The 25,424-nt window shown below is 30.8% G+C and overlaps 1 protein-coding gene across 2 annotated transcripts in view; it reads right to left on the bottom strand.

Annotated features, from left to right (window-relative positions):
* Positions 1-25,424, bottom strand: part of LOC148276169 (uncharacterized) — a 45,572-nt gene that overhangs the window by 5,402 nt on the left and 14,746 nt on the right. Inside the window, exons 2-3 of one of the 2 annotated variants that reach the window (XM_088234663.1) lie at positions 10,859-11,048; positions 3,392-3,511 (exon numbers count right to left, since the gene is read on the bottom strand). In XM_088234663.1, coding sequence (XP_088090789.1) covers positions 3,392-3,415 — 24 coding nt within the window. In that variant the 5' untranslated portion in view covers positions 3,416-3,511; positions 10,859-11,048. The remainder of the gene's footprint in view (positions 1-3,391; positions 3,512-10,858; positions 11,049-25,424) is intronic. The other variant, XM_088234662.1, reaches the window with a different exon arrangement.

The raw sequence follows: 25,424 nt of genomic DNA, 5'->3' as shown, positions 1-25,424 counted from the left end.
TCTTAATACATTGGTTCTTTCATTTTAAGACTTACATTTCTTCAAAATCAATGGACATGATCGTAAACTGGATACGAAAATCGAAATGTCATTTCATCAAATTCTGGATATGCATCCGTCAGCCTCTGAGGTAAAGATATGAATCATCTTGTTCCAAAACTGCCCCCAATTGATTTTTGACAAAATTCAGCATTTTCAGAGATTTTTTTATAACATATGTAATGGTGCTGAGAGTTCTTCCAAAATACGCCCTGTTTCCTAGTGAAATCCTTTTAAATATAAGGCTAAGTTGCAAAATGGACTGTGTTTGTAAGAACCAGTCATATATATAAGCAACTGACCAAACAGTTTTTTTTACTAAAAAGTAGGAAAATCCATTAAGGCGTCTTTAGGAACTCGACGAATCATATAAAATAATATAGTGTTTTAATTGACGGTGGATCAAAAGGGATCCTTGACTGGATCCTATGTATATGTAAGAATAATTTATATCCTGAATTTCTTCTAATGTATAACTAATTCACTTAATATTTTTAGTTCCTCATTAAAAACGATTACAAATAGACAGATATCACAACAGAGACAAATGAATTATTATTGACAGATATGGAATTATAGGGGAATGTGTAGGTCTAGGCATTTATATGACTTAGGACCTGTCAATGGCTAATTTACTTTACCATTCTGCCTAATGTTTGGATTTTCCAGATCTCTACAATTTTCTAAAGTTATACATACACAGCCAACATGCGTGTGGTTTTGTGTTATTCGATACCTTAACATAGGTGGCATCTGTTGATATTTTGGTAAAGCTTTACAGCAATATTTATGTTTTTTTATTAATAACAAAATGCAAATATTTTTTTGAGATTATGCATTATATGTTTAATTCTATTGCCTTTTTTGTTTATTTTTATAACAATGAAATAAGAAGAATCCATTTTCATGTTCAAATTTCATTCTCCTGGTTTTAAGTCACTAAGTGATTTTTACAAAAACATTACTCAGCTCACCAAAGTTAAGTGACTGCATTGACATAATATAGATTGTCTAATTTATGTAAATATGGTTAGTTATCTCACAAACTCTATTTTTAGAAATGAATATCCCATATGGTCATTAGAGATAATTATATAATTAAAAATGCATTACCGCAGTAAACAAGTGCATTCATTTTTATTTAAATGACGCCAAAGTTATATTAATGGCAGCCGAGCCGGATAAAAAAAGTAAATATATAATGAAATTACAGATACTTAATGAACACCATGAAACCAATATTTTTCTGAAACAGTAACCATTTTATTAAAAATAGAGACACTTGGTTTAATTTCACAGGAATGAGTCCTTCCTGGCTGTTTCTATACTTAATAAGTGTTCATGTTAGTGGGGGCTAGATTGTAGCTGTCCGTACGCTTTGTAGCTGTAAGACACATTTTTATCTAGCTCTTGTATATTGTTTTAATTAAAAATAATCTATTGGAGGGAAACTAAAATCCCAACCGCCTATGCGCTCTGTAGCTGCAGGACATGTTGGGATGTTTCTTGTACAGTGCCCTTGAGGCTTTTTTTCACAAAAATGGCGCTATGAAATTATCAGGAATAAATAAATAAGTTAATAAAAATAAATCAAATAATTAAATGCCCGCACAAAGAAAAAAAGATAAAATAATGTGTTTTTCAAATCAAAACGCCTATAAAAACAGCATAAAAAAGAATAACATGAAAATAAATTATTAATAATCTCCTTGTAATTTTACCCTTCAAATCTTATTCGCAAATAGGGAAATATAACTTTTTTTACAATTTTAAAGTAATAAGGTTCTATGAAATACTGTTAAGTAAAAATTTTTTTTTTACTCAACCCCTAATACGTCACTATTCATGTTAATTTCGAACTTTATTTGTAAACATAATTTTTTTTATAGAACATCGTCACGAATCTTGATGTCACAATTGTTATTTGTTGAAAAAATGTTACCAAAAATGAGTCTTGTCGCCTGAACATTGCCGTGCAAAACGCGTAGTAGAGTAAAAAAGACTAACTGTCTATGCTAGTTCACTGTGAATTCAAAGCTGTATGTCGCGCCTTTCTACGCTGCTTCATATTTCCAGTCAATGCCAAACATGTCACGTTTTTCTAGGGACATATTTCTTATAATTTATTTTTTGAAGTTATTTATGAAAACATTTCTCCACAATATCCATATTGATTTTGGAAATACAATTATTTTTTATAAATCCATTTCATATATTTTTATCAGTATACATAGTATGTGATATTTCTCTATTGCATTGCTTATTTGACCATTTCAGGAGTTCGTTTTATTTGTCATTTGAATGGAATTTTTTAACAATATACATACATAAGAGGTTAAACAGAGTTTTCAAAAAATAAAGAATAATTACATAGCAATGAAATATATTTTAACAGTAAAAATAGTAAACAAAAAATCCTACAAAGGCATGGCCTTTTCGTGGGTATACATTCTCTAACAATATCCCCAATAACTAATTTACTATTTGTTTCAAATTACTTTAGATTCATAAATGAATACATTGCAATACCCTTGAATAGTTCGAAAATAATATGTTTTCCAATAAAAACAAGCATATCGTCGACGGCAATCCACGTATGTAGAATCGCCGCCTAATTCATCCAGATATGCCATTCGGCAGTAAATATATTAAAACATTGCTAGTAAAAACAACATGTATAATTGTAAAGTAAGATTTAAACATTAAAAAAGTAAATGCCATAATTTTACTAAACACACATAAAAAAATGTTTTTTTCTATCCTTTTAAAATGGTCAAATTTGTCTACAAATGGATTTCGTTATATATAAACAATATTAGCTATCATATTATAAATTAAATATATGTACATTGTTATTATTAGAGCACACATAAAAATATGTTTATGTGTGCCCTACTTTAAGATTCAAAATTAAAAATACACAAATAAATTGATTGATATTTATATTTATATTAAAAATTAAAAAGCATATATTGCTAGCCCAAAGCAACAGTGAAATAAACTCAAAGTTTCCGATTTTGAGATACACATGCAGATATGTTGATAAATTAACGTTTTTAAATAATAAAATCTTGCAGTTATATAGATAACCTATGTTATATAGTATTTATAATCTACTTCGATTAATTTAATTCAGTCAGACTCTTTGCACATCTCAAAGTCTGATTATCTCAGAACATGTTCTTTAGATTTATTTCACTGTTGCTTGGCTAGCGATATAATAATTTGAAGAAGGCTCTCTAATTTTTAAAAGAAAATAGAAAATATAAAGTCAGCAAATATAATATGAATTTGCATTCATATGATAGTAAGTACTTAGTGTGTTTATTTTCGTTATAAGGAAATAACTTACGGCTTGGAGGGTACAGTCTGGCATGGTTTTATTTTTCCCCGGACCATTTGAAAGTTTTTCTGATTTTCTTCTTAGTCGCCATTTTGAAGAGGGTTCATCATTTTCGAGTTCAAACGGGTTCTGCCAAGTGAAAATATTTATTATTAATATTTAAAGCAATTTTTTTTGTGCAAACATTTGACTTATTTTATACATTTGATTTATGGTTGCTGAAAGTGAAGAAGAACTGCAAGAGGCCTTAACAACTATGGAAAGCATTCTTCAAAATAACTACAGTATGAAGATAAATAATGACAAAACAAAGCTACTGACTGTAGGCCGAATGCAACACCAGATGAGAGTAGTGATGTCGGGAATACCACTAAAGAACACCAAGGAGTTTGTCTACCTCGGGAGCAAAATAACGTGAGACGGTCGGTCTAAGAGCGAGGTTGACAGCCGTATACATCAAGCTAAACTTGCATTAAATAAAAGGTCAAAAATAATTGAATCAAATAATATAGACCTAAAACTAAGAATACTCCTAATCAAGGCCTATGTATGGAGTATCTTGATGTATGGCTGCGAGACATGGTGCCTATCCGAAAGAGATAAACGGAAACTAGAGGCTTTTGAGATGTGGTCCTATAGAAGACTACTAGGAATTTCCTGGAGAGACTACATTACAAATGAGGAGGTTCTCCAAAGAATCGAAGGTGGAAGGCACCTGCTCAGGACCTTGTCCGAAAGGCGAGCGAGATGGATCGGCCATGTAATACGTCAAGAAGGCCTCCTGCATGTCATATTAGAGGGGATGACCGAGGGGACAAATTCTAGGGGACGCCCAAGCCGAGAGTACCTGGAGGACCTATTAGAGGACGTGCGCTGCTCATCATATGCTGACTTTAAAAGAGCCACACAAGACAGGGAGGAATGGAGGAGAAGAATGAATGTAATTGCTGCCAGCCAATCCCAGGATTGATACCAGAGAAGAAGAAGGGACATTGAAGACAAATGAAATTTGAATTATTATCCGCTAAAGATGAATCATTCTACAAAAATGGAATTCATTGATTGCCATCGTGCTGGGAAGAAAAAGGTAGGCTGACATTTTGAATAATATTATTTTGTTCTATTCTAAGTTTGGACTGAACCAAACCAAAGAATGAAAAATATCTCTCCAGAGCTGCTGTTGCTGCATATTATTCCCCTGCTCTGGGTTAATCCTCATTTCGCTTCTCAATACGCAACAAACGCAACTTTTTGGTGCCCGGGAATCTCAGTAAAGTTAAAGACGGGAATGCGGGAATATCTTGTAAAAACAAAGACACCTACTAAATTATAAATATCAGCAGAAAATATCATGAAATGTATCAGTGATATTTATCCTTCGAACCCTGGTGAAAATATTATTACACAACACCATAAAAATATACAAAATTCAGATGAAATTATGTTTCTGTTTTCGATATGTTCAATATATTCGATATTATAATAAATTACATATGTTAACATTATGAAACATAGTAATTATACGAAACAATCCATCAACATGTCAAATTTTAACACACATTGTATGAACCTGTAATTATAAAGGCCATTAATTTGTTATAGTTTTTTGATAATTTATAATTATAAGTGAATTACTGCATTTAGCAAGACATGTAAGTGGTGTTGATAGACTAACAAAATTTATCATTTTAACTGTGTTTGTACTGTTCGAAATCGTTTATATAGCATAACTGCTTTGTTATCACATTTACTCAGGAAAAGTATTTATGTGACCAGATAATGTACTTGAATTTAGTACTTAAATTATAAGTTAGAGGAAATTGATAAATGCATCAGAAACATTGGAATAATTTCTGATTTATTGTGTATGCAGAGACAATTGGTAGAATTCCATATTTAATTTGGTAATGTATCCAAAATAAAACAAGTTTATTGGATTATAATTCTACTTTATTTTTTATAAAATATACAAAGGGTATATTGTGACGCGTTTCGTCTTGTTAGGACATTTTCAAACAAACTAACTTAAATATTTACAAAGTTTACTTATTTACTAAAAATAATTGCTATTTTATGTTTGTGGATTTCTATACAAGCCAAAATAAGTAGAGTAATTAAAATTCAATTAGGGTATACTGAGTATATTAGAGGAATATTTTGGTTGTATTGGGGAAAAACATTCCATTATTTAAAAACATTTGTAAGGGTGTGACGTTAAAATTAATATAATAATTATAAAAATATTGATTTCATTTATACAGGTTTATTTTGAAAATTATTGTTGAAACTCTACATTGGTGTTTTAATAAACATAAAATAGCAATTATTTTTAGTATATGAGGAAACTTTGTAAATATTTAAGTTAGTTTGTTTGAAAATGTCCTAACAAGACGAAACGCATCACAATATACCTTTAGTATATTTTATAAAAAATAAAGTAGAATTATAATCCAATAAACTTGTTTTATTTTGGATACATTACCAAATTATAATGGAATAATTTCTGTTAAATAAGATTTTGCTGGACTAGGACTGCATTTATTTATCGAGGAACTATTTCAATCCAAAGTGCATCATTTGTCTTTTTAATTTTGATTGAATTACTGTGATATTACTACTAGAACCTATGCATGCTTCGTGTGTGCGGTGGTTATTTTGATATTCTCCGACCACAGCTCCGGCAATCCAAAACATTGGAAAAGAGTTTGAGCGACATACCGTAAAAACTAATTATGCACCTGAACAGAAGTGAAAATTTAAACAATATAATACTACAAAATATTATTTTCATGCGACTATTTCATGAACTACTTATATATTTAAAAAATAATTAAAAACTTGTCGGTTTGAATAAAAAAAATTAGAATTACTTTTCAAACTTATTGTTACCTACATCTTATCAGATATACCGTCCATAGATTTTTTTTTCAAATTACATAGTATACAAATATTTTGCAAAGGACTACAGTAGCCTCTGATAAAAAAAGTCAATATGTACTTTTGTACGTTTAACAAAAGCCAAATATGTTTCTTGTTATCTAAGTTAATAACCATAATACAATGTATTACAGAATAATGTTATTGTGTTCAACATAATTTGAGAATATTTTAATTGATATAGATTCTGAAAATATTCTTCAATGCCCTATCACAACTTTGTCTACAAGTTAAAATAACGTAAACATAACCATTTTCCTTCTATTTTTCCTGAAAATTAAAAAATACACTAAAAAGATGACGAAATATAGTAACAATGAGCAACATTATTCAAAACAAGTAGGCGGTAAGGTGAGATGTCAAAAACAATTGATTTGAAATTAATCCTTAAAATTTCGAAAATCAGCTTGCTTTATCTATGGTTAGTTTGGTTTGCTTTTTGTTTTAGTTTTGTGGTAGGATTTTGAATTTGTGAACAGAATAATGCTGTTACATCACCCTAGACTAAAATCATAGAATTGAGAATAGTCCAAAAGGAGCGTAGAATCATATTTGAATACATCGGACTGTGTCCAAAAAACCCCCCAATATGCACCACTTTCGCCGCGCGCATTTTTGATGTCACCGCGTAATGTTGCACGATGGGAAAAAACATAATCATAACACAAATGTAAGTTTAAAAAAAAAGCAATCTGTTAATTTCTCAAAAATTTTATAGTGCACGCGGAAATATTGATTGACACAACAGAGTAGATAAGTAAAGGGTCATTTAATAAGAGTAATTGAATTAATGAACCTTGAACTTAAAATATAAAACAAAATTTATTTTACATAAAACTGATATTTTTATATCATGTTAAATAATATTTTATGTTTTAAAGATAATGTCGGTCAAATGTCCACCATAGAATTGCTTAATCCGAGGTCCAATTTTTATTAGTTCTCGCATTAGATTAGCAAAGTAGGATAAAAAAAATTACTACCCTGGCAACATAAACGAAATGTTCATTTTGATTTCTTCGGCAATCTGACAGATAGAAAAATAATTCAATTTTTAAGTAATGCATTCATTTGCTAATTACACATGAAATGTGATTGCATCCTGTTTCTTTAAGGTCCTAGCAGTATTTCAACACTTTAAAAGGACACAACACGGCTTAGTTGAATTGAAATCAGGAGTTGCGTACTGAGCGACGTCTACAAAGAAACTAATGGGTCAAAACGTAAAACTACTCATTTATGAGTTATTAAGTCGCCTTCTGTTTGATGTTCGTATGCGGTTTCTGGACTATTTTTAATTCTATGACTAAAATGGATCATCGTATTTCTTTCACAGCAATAGTTGGAAGATCTAGCTACTTTCGATTCCGATAAAATTTGTTATTCCATCGGGAAAATTCTTATTAATAAATAAAAACTATTATTGATAAACGACACTAATTAATTACCTAAATAATTTCTCCTTAATATCATAGAATTATAATAGTTCAGAAATCGCGTATACGCATCAATCCGACTAAACTACTCATAAATGAATGGCAGATCTGAACATGTTATAGTTGTACATTATCTCTGACTTCACGCATGCGCGCAGGCGGAATGTCAGATTTTTGGACACAGTGTGCTGTATGCAAACATGATTCTACGCGCCTTCTGGCATATTATAATTCTATGATACTTCGTAAGCAAAGCCGCGGGTAAAAGCTAGTCATGATATAAAACATAACTAATCATGTCAATATGCAAAGACAAACCAAACAAATTGAGTTAGTCATTAATAATCTTAGCTTTGATCCTGCATAGATCTCGATCCCTTTTCTTTTGGTTCTTTTATCAGATCGTAGATTTTTTTTTAATTAAGAGCCATTTGAATGTCTAATCATAAAATCTAGCTGTATAATAAATATGCAATTAAAAACTGTACGGTCTCAATAAAACTATTTATGACCTTCCTAGTACAATGTTTATTATTAACTGAAGTTTCTTCCCGGATCAAGAAATGATTGATTTCTCATTAGATGAGCGAGCAGTAATTTATTATACAAGTCCTATCAAGATGTTGCTCTGTTAATTAAATGTAGAATGTGCCGCCATGTGCTACAGAGAAATGAAAAATATTGGGTGTTGGCATAAGTTGTGTCTGTTTTTTTCCAAATAAAGAGAACAATTTGTCCCACCTCCGTTGCAATCAATTTCTTTTTTTAAAAATCAAATCTTCTAAGATCAACTTTTGTTTTTAAGCCCCAATGTCCAGAATGTGTAGATTAGTCAATTCTTCACACAACTTGGAATTCTTCGGGATAGATCTTCCCGCTTTTCGTAGATCTCATCACCACTAAAACCATATTGGATGAAGATGGATTGGCATGGGCTAGCTAGAAGTCTTATATGTTAATTGTGTTTTCAATTAATTAATTTTATTTTTTGCTATTTGTCCCTTATTGTCTTTGCAACATGGTTTTATGCTAACAATGTTTTAAGTATGTCCAAATGTTTGAAGACATGCTGGATTTCCTCCCGAGAAAGGGAATATGGAAGATGAATATGGTGAATATTACAGTGTGTATAATGGCCACTTAAATCAGCCAATGACAGATCATAAGCCCTGTACATGAATATGAATCATAAGCCCTGTACAAAAGCCTAGGCTTCCATATTATCTCATCAAAAATGTTTTCCCTCTCTGTTGCAACAAATTAAAATCTAGTTTTACATTGTTTTGTTTAGTTTTTTGTACATAATATGTTTCTTTATATAACTGTTGTAATTATAATAAAATAAATAAACAAGACGACACAACAAAAAAAAACTAAACAAAGTAGTAAATAATGTATTCTTGATTTTTTTCTCTTTTATTCCCCTGATTGAACGCAAACAGAAGTAAGTGTCGAAAATGCTCACTTTCGTCTACTTGACGTTCCATTTTGAAGGCTTGTAATCAAATAAAATAATACCTCCATCTTAGAAAAGGCTGAGCCATGTACGATTGAGACTAATCTAACCAGAGAACACTCCATATTAATTTTCAAATGCACTAGTTTTATATAGATTTTTAGAAAATTATAAAAAAATAAATATGTAATGTAAAAGCAAACACAATATCTTGCAGAGCAGATTTTTTTTTCACCTTTACCATTTTGTTTTACTTTTGGTGCACATTTTTAAATAAGAAAAAAAAACGGAAACATATTATGGTAACACTTAAATGCATAAAAAATATGAATTCATTATTCAACTTAATGAAACACATTTTAATATTTTATTCTTTACACATATTTATTACTGACATTAATTTGCATTTTAATTACTTGCATGCAACATTGATAGCAGATATGCATTGTCTTCACTATTACGAACAGGTTTTAACTTAGTACGGCATTTCAGTGCAGAAGATGCAATTAGCATGATAAAAAAACAACTTAATAATGTGTTGAATAAAATGTTATTAAGTGCAGTCATAATTAGATAAAAACATTAGCTGTAAAATAAAAATAAGAATTTTCATAAACATCATTACCTCTTATCGGCGTATAGGATACATCAGATTGGTAATCAGTACACAAATTACAGCAGATATGAATATTTTTTACATGAAGGCAAGATAATCAGTCTTACGCTTTAGATTCAGTCAAGGGGCAATTAATATTGTAGTGTCAAAACAGCTCCATAATAATAGTGTTGAACTGATTAATAGTAGCTAAATGCGCTTACCAATACACTGTAAAGTGGATGTTCTTTTAAAATTAATGTTAGTGTTTATTAAATTTATATTTAGTAAAAAAATGGAGGTTTAGATTATGGAAACAAGATTGCCATATTAAAATGAATACGTTATTACATAACTATTAGTCACAGAAGAATTCCTTATTATTTGAGAGGAAAAAAATCCCAACAATATTTTAAGGATACCCAAGTGTTTGCAGAAAAGGCTGGATTTCACTCACTAGGGAGTTTGGAAGATTGACATTTATTGCAACAGAGAGGGAAAACATTTTTGGGAAGGGAATGCGGAAGTCGACACACATGCGTTGTCCTGCTAAGCCAAATGTCGTATTGGTGAATTGTAAATTTTACAAGGGATAACTGTTTTATGCTTTGCCGATCTGATTTCTAATTTTTTTTTGAAAGATAATATCTCACATTTGAGAAGCAGAAATGACTTATTGGCTTAGTTTTTATGTGAGGCTATCAAATGTCCAAAAGCAAAAAAAAACACAACATGTAATTTTTTCAGGCATGACTTTTAGGCTTAGCAGGGCAGTATAAAGCTTATGACCTGTCAATGCCTAGACTTCCATATTTACTTCTTAAAAATGTTTTTACTCTTTATTGCAAATATATATTATTTAAAAATCCCAATTGATAATCTACAAATGACTGAGATACAGTGCAATTGGTGTATCAATGAAGTGCATTATGCAACTTTTAACCTGAATCTTTGCAAGTGGGAATCTGCAGAGGCTATAAGGCTTTTCGGACGGATCTGATGGGGATAATAAGAAGGCTAAAATGTGAGTTTTATAAATCAAAATAAATTACATGGGCGTCTATGATTCTGAGTGCGAGGGCATAGACATTGGGTGCGAAGATGTTGAGTGTGCAAGGTTCGGTGCTGTTTCCGTTCCCGTTGGACAGCGTCAGGGACACGGCAGACGCACGACCGGAGGAATGGAGCTTCACTTCCTGAGTGGGTCCACACAGCCATCCTCCACCCAGAACTGTAACAAAACTGAAATCAATACATTGTCACGGTTTAGACAGTGAAAGAACGGGTAAAAATATTTACAATGCAAATGAATACGGGGAAAATTGAGAAAGATAAAAGACGAGTGTCCAATAGAGTATTTTGGTCAAAAATCATTATTGTTTTTTTAATTTTTTTTTTATTAATTTAATCCAAAATAAAATACAAATACATAGTTTACAAAAAAAATGTTCATACAATAGGTACATTAAATGTAATTTTATTTTTATTTATGGATGTAGCCACTCCACTGGCCCACAGGCACGTCCCAAGGTGTCAGTGTATTATTTATTTTATACATAATTGTACATACTTTCACATCAATTGTAGTGCAAAAATTTAAAAGTAATATAAAAAAGATTCTAAAACATACCTACATTAATAAAACGAGAAAGGACTTTCAAGAAACTAAAATTATATTCTGATATATGAAACATATTCCTCAGTTTCCTGTCTGGTCTTTTTAGCAATCCATTTATGGACTCGAGCTTTGAAAATATTGTTTTTTATTTTGCTCACCAATATATCCTTGCTTAAAAAGTTGTATAGCTAAGGGGCCAAAAAAGTATAATGCCTTTGTCCATAATTTTTATTAAAATTTATTAATCAATATATTTACATGGATGATAAATGTTTTTTTTATTCTAATACAAATCTACTTTTATAAATCTAGTAAATGTCATAAATGTAACTCTCCAAAAAAAGAGATTAGCTCTTGCGCTTGGAGAGTGACTTACACTGTTGTAATAATTTATTTATTAAAATTTATATAATTTTAGTACATGAGAAAAAAATATATAAAAAGAAAAACAGAAAATAATAATACAGATTACTGAATTAGTATTAACTAATTCAAATAGAATGCTGTTTTTACATGGGTTAAAAAAAAAACTTTAAATTTACTTTGAATTTATTTATTAATATATTACTTTTGATAGTTTTTAGTTCATTGGCGAGATTATTGTAAGTTTTGACACCTTTGAAGACAAAGCTATTTTGACCATGACTTGCGTGAAATTTAGAGATTTTAATATTATTTTGGTATCTGCTATATTGTTTATTTTATTCTATTTATATATTTTCAAGTTTAGAACTATTTTATTTTAGTCATAAATAACGGTGTTAGAAAATGGGAAATAAGTTGGGGTAGAGCGGGATTAAAACCTCGGACCTCCTGATCCCGAGTCCACGACACTAACCATGGGACCACAAGTCGTCACATATCATCACACTAACTCGTAAGTCTACAAATGGTTGAAAACAATATTTTTGAGTTTTCCGTTGGGACTTCAAATAATCTACATTGTGTGTGTAAGACTTGTATATCCATACAGTGTTCCATTATTTAAAAAATATATATCGAAAAAAATTGCTACCATTTGCTACTGAAGTAAATACTGTTTTTGATACCTGAACAAATCTAAGTTTGGGACGTACGAGTTTTACAAGTTAGGCAGATATTTTTATTTATTATGTTTTAATAGAGCCTTTTATGTGTTTATATCAATTGTTAAGGTGAAAGGGCTGTTTAAAATTTAAAAGATCACCTAAAAATTCAAGTTAGTTAGTTTTCTTGGTGAAAATTCATTGTAATATATTATAGAAATAAAAGACGAGTGATACTTTTTTAAATTTTATTTTTTGCAACTTTATAGTAATTATATATTAATATTTATATGGTAATCTAGTAGGGTAGGCACTGCTTATTTGCCTATATAGAATGCACTCTACTGATCCGGCATTGGCTGGTTTAAGTGGACAGTTTGCACATGTGTGTATTCATCATTTTTCCTATGTTTCAACATCCATATTTCTTCAACTTCTCCATCTTGGGGATTCTTCGGGGGAGTGAACCCAGTACTCATCAACAAACATTTGGACATACTAAATATTTTGTTTTAATTTCACGCATTTTATGTTCGTGTAAGTACTGGATTTTAAAATAAATAAATTATAAATATTGAGCTAGGTTAGGGAAATTATCTTCTAATAACAAGGAACTTTCATCTCCAATATAAATATACTCCTTTAAATTAAAATTAATGTTAAGTAGATAATTTAAGTCTCAACAAATCTTTTTTTTTTAATAAGTCTGGCAAGGTTTATTACCCATTATGTATAATTCTAAAACTAGGAAACCAATTTGATATCTATCTTTCTATCTCATTGCCTGCTATGATGACACAAGACTTTCAAAAACCAGTTTATAAATCTATCCCTTTTAAAAACTAGTTATGTACTTATGCACAACTATAAATTCAATTTCTAGATATTTTTAGATTTGCTCTCATAAAGAGGCTGGGCAAATCTCATAGAAAAGTTGTTTATCTATAAAGTTGATCTTGTGTAGTCGCCTAGAAACGGTTTTACTTACATGGCTCGCTACATTTCAATTTGAACAACCATAAACTATTGACTTTTAAAATTAGAACTCATGTATTAGTTTAAAAGAATCACTTTACTAGCAACACATACTGGCAACATTTTAAATTTGGATTTATGATTTCAAATATTTATGAGAATTCCTTTTATGAACTAGTACCAAAAACAAAAGAAAACTTGACTTTACAATGTATGAATATAATTTGTGGTATGAATCAGAATGACCATGCACCATTGATTTATAATAAATCAATGCCATGCACTTAGAAGCTTTATACACGGTTCATTGTTCTATGGTTTCATATTTATAATATGGCGATGTTAAAAAAACACACTGCCTGAATTGTTCTGTAAATTAAAACAGAAAATGGCTCCACTCTCAATCTGTTTTTATACTTTAAAGTCTCAGGGATTATGTTTGATTTACAAATGAGCAAAAATGAAATATTCAAAAAACTAAATACACATTCACAATGTTATTACCATTTATTACTGAAAAATAAATCCAATGGCCTATAATTAAGTATAAACTTTACAAGAGCAAAGAAAATGCCATTTAATTCGTGGGTAATTTCCACTCATGCCTTATTCTCTTGTGAACTTTCATTAAGATCAGACGTGATGCTATGCAGAAATATGCCATCAAATGTGTGATGAAAAAATGCTTTGATTGCACTGGAATTATGAAAAACAAAACAGGCATAGTTTCATTTGTAAATACAATCCAATTCATGGACTAAGTAAATTTAGTAATATTTTAAAGTACATTTTTCAAAATTTTGACAGCTGCCAGCCAGTGTCCTATCTATGGTTACAGGTTTTTTTTATGTTGAAGGCAACCTATCACCAAGTTATACAAAAATAAATATGAATTGAGGAAATACATATTTTTTATTTGTTGGGATAAGATCCGTTGGAAGAGTATCACAGTTTGAAATGAGATAATTACAGTTATTTTTAATTATGTAGGTATTGATTATTAAATGATACACGATAAAAATTAGTTACATGAGATTTATTTTTCATTAAGTTAATCAAAAGCTTTAAAGATTAAACAGCACGTATTCGTTGGAAGGCTGTTGGCGTGGAAAAGAGAACGATCTGTCTTGTATTCTTGTTTTACAAAATTTTTACAGCGCCCTCTGTTGGCCGGACTTGCATTTTGTGCGATGTTAAGGTGCATGACTCCCCTCCCAGCTGATAGATGATATAGCTAGGCTGAATTCGACTATAGTCAGTTACACTTACACGAATGATTGCAAGTGAGGGCAATGCAATATTTGCTATATCTTAGATGTAACTAGTATAGTATTAACGTGTGTATTTATCATAAGTCAGTGCCTAATACATTGAATATTTATTATTTTTCAATATGAACGATTGAAATGAAATTTTAAGGTCCTTTTGAAATGAGGAAGTTTAGAGCTATGGGAAATTGGATATAAAAAATGTTTTCTAACATGCGGTAAAAATAAGAGCATTTAATTTTTTAAAAGTTTCTTGAAAATGTATGAAAAAATTAATAAAAATGAACTACTTTGAATGATGAAAGAATGACTAAGACAGGTGCCACCGTTTTGTAGCAACAATTCACGGACAGTGTATACCTGTAATGCCGTATTGAACAGACTTCAAAATAAAATTAAAATTAAAATAAAACTCGGCAATAGTTATTCCCACATATCGGATATATTTAGTGTAGGGTATTGTTCCTATAGAGCAACCTTTTGAGCTTTTTCAAAGATGGTGAATGGTAATTATATTTATTTATGTATGCATTTCATAATATATACAATTTTTTGTTCACTTTGCCCAGCTGTATGAAAGAGTACTTATGATTTTCTTGTTATATTACTTAAAAATATTTTATTATTTAATTTGTTTTTTACATTTATTCTTGAATTGTTAAAACTTTCTATTGAATATGTTGTATAATTTTTAGGTTAATTTTTTTTTATAAATCTTGTATAATTTTTAGGTTTAATTTTTTTATAAATTTTGGGTAAAAGGAAATTTATGTTTTTAAAAAATATATATATATTAAGCCAAATATGTTAGTATTATAATTTTTTGTAAAAGGCATATTTGCCGTTTATGTTAATAAAATAAATAAATAAATGTCATGAGTTCTTGTGAGTCAACCAATGACAGAGGGTTGTGATAGATTTTCGGTTTACGGGAAGTCAATTCGCCAATCAGCAGAACTCACCGTCGAGAACTTGTGACGCCACAGGCGGAGTAATTTCAAAATTGCAATATTTAAAAAAAATCATATCGTTGATAATACATGAAAATATATTTTTTTGGCTTAGCTTTAAACTTTTCTTCATTATTTTTATGTGCCACAATTAGAGAAAGACAAATATAACAATACATTGTGTTTCAGGGCCAAATATTACTTTGTTTAATGATAGAAATACCAAACGAAGATTCAATATATGAATAACTATAACTAAGTCATTTTCCTGCGTAGATTAAGGTAAATATGGAAGAACATCATATCCTCTATCTTTACAAATACACTATCACTTCCTCTTTATTCACTTCTTATGCATGCAAGCTGATTTTTTTTACATGTCCACATTAATTACTAATTCAAAATGAATTAATTTCTAACATCTTCCTTGGCCTTTTTCAGCTTTTAAGCGGAGAAACAATCGCAACATAAATATTTTTATCCATTCTTTTGTCGATTTGATTATGTATTAATATTGTAGCTTTTTAAAATATTTTAATGAAGATCAACTCGCATACTACTACTGCCATCATGCCATTTCCCCGTAGGGGTAGGCGGAGAGGATGGACTGACACACACGTCTCTAATCATCTTGTCATACGTGCCCTTCGGTTGTGTCTTCTTTTGAGATGACCAGACTTAAGATTTTGGTTTATCTGATCATGCCACCTCTTCCTTAATCGTCCTCATCCTACGTAGCTTTTCATTTTTGCCATATGTATCTGTTTTACCATCCTTTCTTCATCCACTCATTCTACAAGACCAAACTATTTCAGTGACCCTTTCTTAACTGTCTCAGATTTGCACTTGCCTGATTTTAGAATTCATAACCCTGTCATAAGATGATTTTCGACACATTCATCTTAAGAGATCGCATTTCAACGCGTTTACTCTGCTTTCATCCTTCTTCTGCCAGTTCCATGTTTCACTTCCATACACAAGTTTTGGGAATAAAACTCCATTGTGCACTGCTGGTCTAGCTTCGATTGACGATAAATTGCAAAGTACTAATGGCATCAAGATTACCTGTATAAATTAAACAAATAAAAACAAGATATTAGTGCATGATTGAGTTGCTATTAATTATAGTGAATTTAGCATGCTAGCAATAGAGGCCAGTTAATTATTCAAGGTCACCCCCGTCTTATAACAAAAGCTTGTATGTACGTTAATGGCAGGTGTAAAATTCGCACAGCTCTACTAATGTAGGTTGTTCAGCAAAAAATACACACAAACAAGCTCACAGCCATTTTTTTGTTCTGTCAATAATGAACTCAATAACTGTTGTCAACAACAATTGAACAGTCCAACCAGATAAAGCAGTAAGGGGCATTAAATGAGTTCCTATTTCTTAAACATGCATTCAAATGCATGTTAAGGAATAGGATAGAAAGCTTACTCGTTCTTATAACTTTACTATTGACAATGTGAGTAACATTTTTTTATTATTATTCTTAGAGGTGGGGGGTCAGTGCTAAGCAAGCTCCTGACGTCAATTCGACCTGTGAAGATCTATTGAGACGGGAGACGGGTCGCCGTGAATAGTTCTCCCCCTCCGAACCCAGGTCGATAAAGAGCCTGGCTGTGTGGAAGGCGAGTTTTCATTTTGCTAAATCTCCCCCCTCCAACCCCAGATCCGTTAAGTATCAGGCTATTAGGTAGGGGGGCAAGCTCTTTAACATCCTCAGTTTTAACCGGTGGTCCCCCGAAGATAAGGCTCCTTTTATGATGTGAAGCATCACATTCACAAAGAATGTGTATTTATTTGTCAAATTTTAGTCTGCATTACTTTACGGGCTGTTTAACCCATTACGTAATGCAGACTGTAAATATAAGTTATAAGATAATGAATAGAAAGCCGATAGCTGCTAAACTGCCGATATGTACAGAAAAATAGACCCATATTATCCGCAGAAGCCGTATTCAGCAAGCGAATTGCCCTATAATTGGGTGAATTTTGACTCACATTTATAAGGCTTCTGGGTGTGTAAAACAGTGCATGAGATCTCGTTTTAGTATTGGGAACATACAAACTGATTTCTTTCAGTATATTTGGATTATATATACTTCCAGAAATCAGCTTATAGAAATTTTATTAAAAGTTTATTACGCATATTTTTAGATAGAAGTCCCAACTCCATGGGACTAAAAGTCCTGTGTTGAGTTGGGACAAGTAATTAGCTGACACAGACATACGAGTATATCATCACAAATATTATATTGAATCAGAAATATTAAGACCTTTAGGTATATAAAAAAATATAAATTTTAAATTTTGAATCAGCATGAATTTTTAAATTACGATTTTTAACTAAAAACATTAAATTTGTTAAAACTTAACGATAGAAGAAAAATTATAGACCTTTTAAATTTATTCAAAATAGTAAATTCAATATGGGATTGCCCTGAACTGTTATCTCTCATTAAATTCAGGGTGCCCGGAAGAATGACTAGACAGGTGCCACCATTTTGTAGCAACATTTCACGGACAGTGTATACTTGTAATGCCGTATTGAACAGACTTCATGAACTCGGCAATAGTTATTCCTACGTATCGGATTTAGTGTAGGGTATTGTTCCTATAGAACAAACCTTTTGAACTTTTTTCAAGAATGGTAATTATATTTATTTATTTATACATTTCATAATATATACAATTTTTTGTTCACTTTGCCGATCTGTATGAAACAGTACTTACGATTTTCCTGTTTAATTTGTTTTTTACATTTATTCTTAAATTTTTTAAACTTTCTACTGAATATGTTGTATAATTTTTAGGTTATTTTTTTTTATAAACCTATAATTTTTAGGTTTAATTTTTTAAATAAATTTTGGGTAAAAGAAAATTCGTTTTTTAAAAAAAAAAATACTAAGCCAAATGTGTTAGTATTATAAATTTTTGTAAAATGCAGATTTGCCGTTTATGTTAATTAAATAAAAAAAATACACTCGAAAAATTTAAGTAATTATAGTCCTTAAAATGTAACATGATTAGAATGACAGTTGTCAGAAAAAGTGACGACATAACTTTGTAGTAACATCAAAGGAGTTATTTATATTGACACACGAAAAAACATTTGTATCTGGCGTGTTAATTAATTTTTTTATTACATTGCTTGAAACATAAATCAACAGAAATATATAAAACCAGCTTTAAAACTAAACTAAACCTAATTATTAACGATGTTCTTACAAGGTTACATCATTTTGAAAAAATGTTAGAGATTGGACAAATTGATCAATGTGAATTGATCGAATAAAAAAATAGTTCATTTGATTTTGTTCATGAAAAAAGTATAAATCTCTTATTTTTTCGTGAATAATTGTGTTAAACACACTATAATAGGCTTGTTTTTGCGTTTTTTATATCAATTTTCGGAAACAGAGTTTCATGATTGCATGAAATAACTGATAAAATCGATTTGATCAGTGATCAGTAATCAATAATCATCATTAATGAAATTAGTTTGACAGCTGTCATTCTAATCAAGCTATATTTTAAGGACTATAGGCACATATCAATTTTATTTTTTAATGTGGTTTAAACGTGGCTCTGTGCGCCACTGTCATCGACAAGCAATCTCTGTAAATGGCTAGAATTTTTTTTTTTTTAATATTCTTTAATTTCTGATAAGATAAAAACAGTTACTGTTTAAGAATGCCTTCATTTTATTATATGTGCAATATGTGCATCTTATGAAAGGTATTTCTTTTAATTAGTTATTCTGCAGTGAACTTAAGAAAAGACTTTTGGCGTTTGCATGCTCATGAAGTTCTGTAAATATCAACAGTTTAGTTGAGTTGCGTTGTCGCAATAGTGACGTACCACTAAAAAACTTCACTGTCATTCGACAATATCGACTTTATATTGAATATTAAAGTATATTGTGCGTGTTCATTTTAAGTAGTTCGCAATACGATTAATTGATCAATGATAATTTTGATGGTGAACTATTATGTATTAAGCTATTTAGTCATGAAAACCCGTTTCTATTTACTCCATCCGACAGAAAATGATTTAAAATCGATATTGAAAATCGAAAGAAAAGAGACTGCCACAACATTATTATGATCTGTCAAAAGTACCTTCTTATATTGTCCGAACTGTAGTAAGAATTACAGCACATAACACCCAGTTATTTATATAATTTACATTGTGATCTCACTGGGAATAGAATCTGGAACCCAGATGCTGATGCAATAAGGAAGTTCAGCCCCACGAGAAATTAGATACAAAAAATGTTTTCTTAAGCGGGGTAAAAATTAGAATATCAAATAGTACAGCAAAGTTTCTTGAAAATGAATGCAAATTTAAAAAAAAAAAAAAAAAACGAACTACTTTGAACGACGTTTAGTTTCATGTGAAGTAGTTCATATGAATCAATCAATGGTAATACAGTTGTGAAAGATTTCCGGTTTACGGTTTGTCAACAGACCAATTGGCAGAATTGACCAAGAAGAAGCGGAAGAGAACTTGAGACGTCACACGCAGAGTAGTTTCAGAAATACAACATTTTCAAAAATCATAGTGCTGATAATACAAGGGTTGTCTGAAATGTTTCCAAAACAAGATTTAGGCATGAGAAAGCTGATCGCATGTCGATAAAACCAATTGGTTTTATCGACAATATTTTGAGTTTGTTAAAATGTTTGTAGACATGGACTGAACAGGATTACACCCCCTAGGGAGTTACTAAGATTATATTACAACTGAGATGGAGAATGTTTTAGAGAAGAGAATATCCAGGCATTTACAGGGCTTATGGCCATTCACTAGCTGGATTTAAAAAAATATTTTTTTATTTCTATATCATTTTTGTTTTGTGTAAAAAGTTTATTTAAGAGTCTTCCTCACTAGGTAAACCTGTTTTAAGGAGGACTGTATGTCACATAAATAATTTATTTTTATTAATTCAGCTTGTATTGGAGTCCAGTTTGTTGTCGACTTATTGATTATTCTCGCCTGATTAATTTTATTTCAATTACAGTTAGTATAGTTAGTATAATTGTTGAATAGTAATCAGTTATAGTGGACGTAAAAAAACTGCAATCTTTGCAGCCATTTTAGTTTTAATCCATTATGTTGTGTATACCTATATGATTTTGTACTGTTTGAAATTCTTGTAGGAGGATTAATTAGACTTCTTTACACATTGTGTAACACTCACTTTTCTGCCCATGTTTGAACACCCATATTTCTTCAATTCTTCCATCTGTTGATTTTTGCGAAGTTAAAGAGCTGACACCTTTATTGGTATTAGAGCTATGGAAAATATTCATATTATGTGCGTAGAATAGATATTTATTATTTAACATTCAGCACGGAAAATCTATATAAATTATTTAAAGTTCATACAGTAGACACTATTTACAAAATAAATTATACCATACAAATTTACAAAGAAGAAAAAATAAACTAATTTAAGATGAATAAGTCACTCAGATACCAAAATAATATCAAAACTCCTAAATTCCACACAAGTCATGGTCAAAATAGTTTTGTTTTTAAAGAAATAAAAAATTACAATAGTCTCCCCAATGGAAGAAAAACTAATCAAACTAATATTTCATTTATAAATCCAAAGAAATTTTTTGAATCCGAGTAAAAACAGCATTCTATTTTAATTAGTATTATTGTATATTTTTATTTCTCATGTTTTCAAAAAAATAAAAATATTTGCGTTTTTATGATTTACCCAAATATTTATTTTTGAGGGGCATTTTCAACGAGTTGTAAATAACTCACTATTAGAAAATGGGAATCAAGTTCGGGTAGACTAGGATTCAAACCACGTACTTTCGAGCTGTGAGTCCGAGACACTAGCCATAGGATCACAACCCAATTCGTATTTGTTGTGTATTCGAAATTATATAACTTTATATTTAAAATGACTAAATAAATATAACAGTGTAAGTCACTCTCTAAGCACAAGAGCTAGTCTCTTTTTTGAAAGACCACAGTTATAACATTAAAAAATTATAAAAGTGGATTGTAATAGAAAAAAAAAAAAAAAACTAACCAAACAAATCATCACACCGTTTCTCTGTGGGGGGTAGGCAGAGAGGATTGAATGCCATATCACTCTATATTTGCATACAGACCTAGCTTCCTCTACATTAATGCAGCACCCGTTTCTTGATTCTGTCGATAATGCATAACTCGGCCTTACACAGTTCACGGATCTCGACATTTGTGCACCTATCATACATCGTTTTACCATACATTCACCTGAGGAATCGCATTTTGACAGCATTTAATTTATTTCCAAGATCATTTTTCCAATTCCATACTTCGCTCCCATACATTAGAGTTGGAAAAAAAAATACATGAATCATTTATTAAAATAAATTAAAAAATATACATATATATTAAAAAAATAGTAAGATGCACCGATATGCTCGTGTCAATGTCACCCTACAAGTTGTTATGTACTTATGTCTGTACATGAGAGACTCGTGCACGGGCAGAGGATATATAGCAAGTCATTACATTCCAAAACTGGTTTTGACCACTTCATTTTTGCCTAACATCTTTCCCAATCCACCTTCTGATCATTCAATTATTCAATGAACTAGTTACATCATGTTTATTTCAGTTTGTTATATAGACTAAAATTATTACAGATATTAAAAATGCATTGTTCGGTTTGAAATAACTCAAACCTAAAACCTGTCATTCAAAACGCTGCTTTAAGTGGCCACTTTACACACTGTGTAACATTCACCATTCTGCCCATATTTGTACATCTATATTCCTTCAATTTTTTCATCAGTTCATGTTTGTGAAGTTAAAGAGCTGAAACCTTTATTTATGCGGGTAAGATTCATCTAATTGAATTTTGACAGATCTTAAGCCCTGTAGATGCCTAGCCTAGACTTCTATATTACCTTCTCTTAAATGTTCTTCATCGCTGTTGTAATATGTTAATGTTAACAGCTCCCCAGGGAGTTGAATCCAGTACTTGTCTACAAAAATTTAGACAAACTCAAAATATTGTTGACAAACTTAAAAGTTACAGAAAATATCTCCTAATTGTTTTTATTTATATTTTATTTTTACCTTTAATGTTTATTCGTTTACATTTGTTTTATTTTTCTTATTATTATTAGTATTTACACATATATTTAATTTTTTAATTATAAATGGTATATTCTCTAATTTATATTTGTTCTTAATTTTTTTTATTATTATTGGTATATTTTCGAATTTTTATTTATGCTTCAATTTTTTATTATTTTTCGTATGTTTCCCGATTTATTTTTATGTTTAATTTCTTAATGCTATATTTTATAATTTGTATTTATGCTTCAATTTGTATTATTATCAGTATGTTTTCTAATTTATAATAATTATGTCTCATTTCTTAACGTATATTGTATATTTATATATATAATGGTATATTTTCTAATTTATATTTATGATTCAATTTTTGTTATTATTACCTGCATGTTTTCTAATTTATATTTATATTGATTTTTTTCGATGTTATTATTTTTCTTTGAATTTATTAAGCATCATTTAATGAAATTTAAAAAAACGCATGCAAAAAAGAAGGTCCTTCCTAAACACAGGAATTTCTTAGCTATTTGGAACCTGAAATAAAGAAACTCTGTACATTTTAAAACTGTGAAATAAATAAATAAATATTACAACAGAGATGGAGAACATTTTAGAGAAGCGAATATGGAATTTGAACACTTTACACACTGTGTAAAATTCACCATTGTTCTCTTCCATCTGAAGAGCCGAAACCGATGCGGATGAGATTCATCTATTACAGTGAATGATTTCACCTACTAGGCAATTCCTAAAAACACTTTTAAATTTTTATGCTTCTTTTTATTTTATTTTTCTCGTAAAAACAAAACACATTCTAGAACTTATACAAGGGTTTCAATATGTCGGTAGAAATTTATACATAAAATGTGTCTCAATTACATTATGAGGATAACTTTTATTATAACATAATAACACATAATAATAATATTTATGCTAAGTACTTGTTTCAGTGATCAGTGTTATTATTGTACATGTTAGTGAGGGTGAGTATTTATTTATTTATTTATTGTGGATAACTTATATAGCGCCATTTTCGTAATAAAATACCTCAAGGGCGCTTTACATGGTGATTCTACTGTTAAGTTAATTTAATTGAAGCTTTAAATTTGTAATTTGATTAAAATAATTTATTTTGTTGTCACGTGCTACGGATTTATTCAAATGATTTAGAGAACAAGTGGGTTTTAAGTTTTTTCCGAAACATCACTTCACTTTCACAGCCTCGCACCTCTGCTGGGAGAGCATTCCATGCCATAGGGCCTGCGACCGCAAATGCGCGCTCACCAAATTTAGTGCGCTGTTTGCGTAGAGGTATAATAACTTTTCCTCTCGCCGTAGACGTAGCTGATCTAAGCGTGAGACGCCTGTCAGCTAGTTCATCTGGAATGCATAGTTCCCTTAGATATTCCGGAGCCGAGTTGTGCAGTGACTTATACATAAGCCAACAGAGTTTGTATTCGACCCTCTGTGGAAAACGTAGCCAGTGTAGTTCCCGAAGTAGTGGAGTGATATGACTGAACTTAGAGATTCCGAAAATAAGTCTCGCTGCGGCATTCAATACAGATTGTAGGCGAGTCATTTTGTTCATTGGTAGACCTGCATAGATACCATTACAATAATCGACTCTAGACACTACAAACGCATTTATTAATTGACGGGCGGCATCAACCGGCAAATTTTTGCGTATGCATTTAATTTGTCTCAGCTGGTAGAAGCATGAACTTATCGTTCTACTAATTTGAGCGTCAAGAGATAGGTCAGAATTGAGTAAAACTCCCAGTAGTTTAACGGTGGGTAGAACGGCACTCCCTACATTGGGTAGAGCCGTATCCTGGATCAAATTCTGTCGTCTGGCTGAAGCCACCCACAGTTGTTCAGTTTTTGATGGGTTTAATGTTAGTCTGTTTTCAGCCATCCAGTTTCCTATTTTCTTGATGCATCCATCAATTAAATTGACAAGCACACTTCTCTCGCCTGGTTTGCAATAAAAATAAATCTGCGTATCATCTGCATAGCAGTGCGACCACAATCCACATTCTTTGATAATGTTCTCTATATCTTTAGTGTAAAGGAGATAGAGAAGTGGTCCGAGTACTGACCCTTGAGGCACTCCTGTAGACACCCGAAAGTTGGTTGAGCTTTTACCCTGGAACACGACTGCATATTCTCTTTTATTAAGATATGAACTGAACCACATATGTGCCTGATCACGGATACCATAAGTTTTCTCCAGACGTTCAAGCAAAATATTATGGTCTACAGTATCAAATGCAGCACTCATGTCCAGAAGAGCCATCAACACCAGATTACCAGAGTCCACCGACGTTATAATGTCAGACAGTACTCTTATCACTCCCGTCTCCGTGGAATGAAAACGTCGGTATGCCGATTGCCTTACCGAAAATAAAGAATTCCGCTCGATATAGTTAACGAGCCTGTGAGAAACTATTTTTTCTAGTATTTTTGATACGATGGGAAGATTTGAAATAGGGCGAAAACTGGAAAGATCTTCCACATCTAGTTGGGAATTTTTTAAAAGTGGAGTTACATTTGCTTTTTTTATGGCTCTCGGAACAATGCTGCGCTCCATGGATGTATTAAATAAATCTGTTAAAAATGGAGCTAATACGTTAATGCATTTTTTCAAAAGCCATGTTGGCATCGGATCTAATATACATTGTTT

Source organism: Micrasema longulum, unplaced genomic scaffold, assembly GCF_059751315.1.
Source record: "Micrasema longulum isolate JH-2025_06_02 unplaced genomic scaffold, ASM5975131v1 h1tg001265l, whole genome shotgun sequence".
NCBI lineage: Eukaryota > Metazoa > Arthropoda > Insecta > Trichoptera > Brachycentridae > Micrasema > Micrasema longulum.
This window is presented reverse-complemented; position numbering and strand designations above follow the sequence as displayed.